This window comes from Solanum stenotomum, chromosome 8 (assembly GCF_019186545.1).
Source record: "Solanum stenotomum isolate F172 chromosome 8, ASM1918654v1, whole genome shotgun sequence".
Lineage (NCBI taxonomy): Eukaryota > Viridiplantae > Streptophyta > Magnoliopsida > Solanales > Solanaceae > Solanum > Solanum stenotomum.
The window spans coordinates 25,363,905-25,367,511 of record NC_064289.1 but is presented as its reverse complement, the minus strand read 5'-3'; the positions used below and the strand labels follow the sequence as shown (position 1 = coordinate 25,367,511).

At 33.7% G+C, this 3,607-nt stretch overlaps 1 protein-coding gene across 1 annotated transcript in view; it reads right to left on the bottom strand.

Annotated features, from left to right (window-relative positions):
- LOC125873650 (laccase-12-like) overlaps window positions 1-3,362 on the bottom strand; it is an 8,956-nt gene extending 5,594 nt beyond the window's left edge. Inside the window, exons 1-4 of the mRNA XM_049554535.1 lie at window positions 3,265-3,362; window positions 2,553-2,720; window positions 2,321-2,468; window positions 1,775-1,889 (exon numbers count right to left, since the gene is read on the bottom strand). Coding sequence (XP_049410492.1) covers window positions 1,775-1,889; window positions 2,321-2,468; window positions 2,553-2,720; window positions 3,265-3,362 — 529 coding nt within the window. The remainder of the gene's footprint in view (window positions 1-1,774; window positions 1,890-2,320; window positions 2,469-2,552; window positions 2,721-3,264) is intronic.
- Between the last annotated feature and the right edge of the window lie 245 nt (window positions 3,363-3,607).

The following is a 3,607-nucleotide window of genomic DNA, read 5'->3' as shown; positions in this document are numbered from 1 at the left end:
CCCCCCCCCCCCATCAGCCCCTCAACACATCCAAAAAAAAATTCAAGTTTATTTTTAAAAAAATATTTTTAATTTTTAATTCCACCCCACTCCTATCCGCGACCCCCCTCCCTATTAGCCCCTACCACCTCCAAAAAAAAAAATTAAGTTTATTTTTAAAAAATATTTTTAATTTCAAATTATTTTTTCTTTTACCCCATCTCACCCCCCTCCCCCTGCCAGCCCACCCCCACTACCCCACCCCAAAAAAAATTAAATTTATTTTTTAAAAATATTTTCAATTTCAATTCAAAAATTATTTTCTAGTCTCTAGTAAAAATAAAAGATATTTTCTCAAAAATATTTTTTATTCATAAATCAAACACTAAAAAAAAAATTTCGAAAAATATTTTCTACTCACCAACCAAACATGGAAATATAAGTAAAAAATGTACTTGTTTTTCATGAAAACATTTTCCTTCGTACCAAACACACCCTAAAAGCTAACTTCTTTGGCCTTGGTAATTCTCAAGTTTCTATCTATAGTAGTGGAGTAAATTTTTCTTTCGTACAAGCAAGTTTTTTAATATTGACCAAATTATTTTTGCTATGTCATATAGACAATGCAGTCAAATTATTCATATATTAATTAGTTGAGTTGCACTTTCCCCATTTCTACACTACAGTTTTCTCTTCTGTTTTCTTGAAAACTCATATTCACAAATTAGCTACGAGTGGTTGTGATTTATGAACACTTTATTATATACCTCTGTTTTTGTAGTCAAACTGAGAAATTACGTAGCATAACTATTTTGATATACAGGTAGATAGAAAGCAGAGTTTAGCCCAAACAATCAATCAGTATATTATATTTTATTTTTTGAATAATTAACTTTTTATGAATTTGTTAATATTTGACGTCATGAGCCATCCAGTCCAACCCAAGGGTTATAAGTCGGTTCATGTTAGGGGTTAGGGTAGGGCAAATTCTCTTAAGATGATCCTCTAGAAAAGGCTAGTCTTGAATGATCCTATGAAAAAAAAAAAAAACTTCTCTAGATTGTACTTAGAGTGTTATCACTTGCCTCAGATCCATCTCTGATTTCGAGATTGATTTGTGTTAGACTTGGTGCCCATCGCAAGCTATCTATTGATGACTTCCTTTCGGACGAGGTTTCCATCAAGGATGCTCTGAGACAGAACTTACCCGGTCACTAAGCTCCTTAGCTAGTATTTTCATCCGCATAACACATAAACATGATCCTTAACTTGACATCTGACATTTAACTTTGGATTTGCACAAGTATGCCCTTAGAACTTGTAGAAAATTGAACAAATAGACATATTCGCCCTACATGGCAATTTTGTGTCCTACCTGACATCCTACGTGTATTAAGCCATGTAGGACATGTGTGTCTACTTGTTCAATTTTTATACAAGTTTAAGTGTCTATTTGTGCATACTCAAAGTTAGAGGACATAGGTTTGAAGTCAAGTTAAGAGTCATGTTTATGTATTATATCTATTTTCATCGGTGTGAACATCATGGTCATCCCTGATATTCATGTCAGACTTGCTACTGATACTGTCGAATTTTTTCCCTAATACATGCTATTTAATTATTTAAACATGTTGCATTGAACTACAAAACCTCCATCCAGTTGGAAAGGCATTAGTCCTAGATTTGTCCACGAAATACAATTTGTGCTAGTGCCTGTAGAGCCCTTGATCCAGGAAGAGCCACATCGAGGAGGATGGCTGCTGAAAGCAGAATTCAATAAAAGCATAGCAGCTACCCAAATCAATCAGGCATGGATTTCCGAAGAAAGATGCCAAAATTAAAGGATTTTTGGCAGGAAGATCAATAAGATCTATTCTTAGAATCTTGTCAATTCTGTCTACATCAAGTGCCTGTGAAATTACGCAGAAAGGGATCTAAGAAACTGAATAACTTATACAGAAAGTATTATTGAGAGTTTGAGACCTTAGAGTATGCTTGTATGTTTTTACTTTTGCTTTAATAAATTCAACGAAACATGAAGATAACACATTTTGAGCTATAGTGTACAGTACAAACTTTAACAATCATCATACATAAGTAAGAACAAGAAGTGCAATAAGGATAATACTATCCATCTTGGTAAAACTTGAGCAGAGTGACTCTGTCTTCCGTTTCTTATGATATTGGTCACAAAAGCAAGCATTCCTTTTTGGTGGTACACAACAGATTCTTCAAACATGTATGTTCCTACTAAGGTACATACATATATTGAATCTGTCTTATGACACAAACAAGAATGAGCATTTTGCTTAGTTTACTGGTGCATAATGACTTCCTTCACAGATGGCCTTAATGCACATATCTTGATTTCGTAATTAGTTGTACAAGCTGACAGTCCATCCCAACAATTAGGTGTTGCTAATGCTGCAGCATCTGAGTTGACATCAATATGTATTGCAGCACCACTTGTACTATTGTTATTACTAGTACTATAAGAAATACCAATATAACTTGTGCATTTTCGACACAAGAGTTTAGTGTGTCGTTGAAAGAAACCCCACGAGTTTTTGGACCTGAAATAGGGCGAGCATCTAAGTTTACTTATCTGAGTAAATCTGCTCTCATCAATGCATAGAAATGATAGAACCCCTCTCCTCATTGTTTTCCCATATTTTGATCCAATGACTGTGGTATTGCGATTGCAAGAGTTGAGGTTCAACTCATATCCACAGGATCCACAACTGCAACAAATTGTAATTAGAATCACAATAGTACTGTGTGGAGAATAGCAAAATCAAGAAACTTCTGTTAGTCCAGAATTGTTAATTAGGATTGACTAAAGAAGACAACTATAAAAGGAAAAGGATGATTTAACTTTGTTAGGCAACAACACTTGTTGAATTTGGATTAGTTACAAATGAATAAGGTCTACCCTATAGATTCGAGATACAATCTAAATAACTTTATCTTCTAGCTATCTAAAAAGAACCTAGAACTTCTAAACCTATCCTTAAAGATAAATAGCCAAGATACTACAATGGTTGATTCTAGAAGAAATTTAGGATCATTTGTAGCTCCAAAAATCAAGTTTAATGTTTTTTCACACTTGAAACCTTGCCCTTTGCTACGACAAATGGATGTGACACAAAATCAGAAGAAATGAAATCCAATTCCAAGAACAAATTAGTAATTGTTGGTTGTACATTATATTATGTTGTAATTCTAGTACCATTTTATTATTTATGAATTACAAAATTCTACAACTGTGTGAAAGAAGGTAGGTACCTGTAAGTGACCGCGTCTCTTTGAGCAGCATTGGTAGAGGAAAAGGGAAGATGAATGTCTTGAGGCTGAGGTGATGAGCAGCTCAACAAATCTGTCATCTTCAAGAGAAGCTAAATGCAGAATACTTCTAAGTTGTATGTGCATATACTTGTGTCCTTTGTGACAGCTACTCCTAACGGTAACTAAGCCTCACAATTTTATATTCCCAAAAGGTTCAAATATATCGTTGTATTGTAGTACAATTTAAATACTACTATAATTTTTGTTATATTTTCGATTCAACTATACATATCATTTTATTATATTTTGATAGAAATTTATCTTTTTTAATTTTGATATAAGC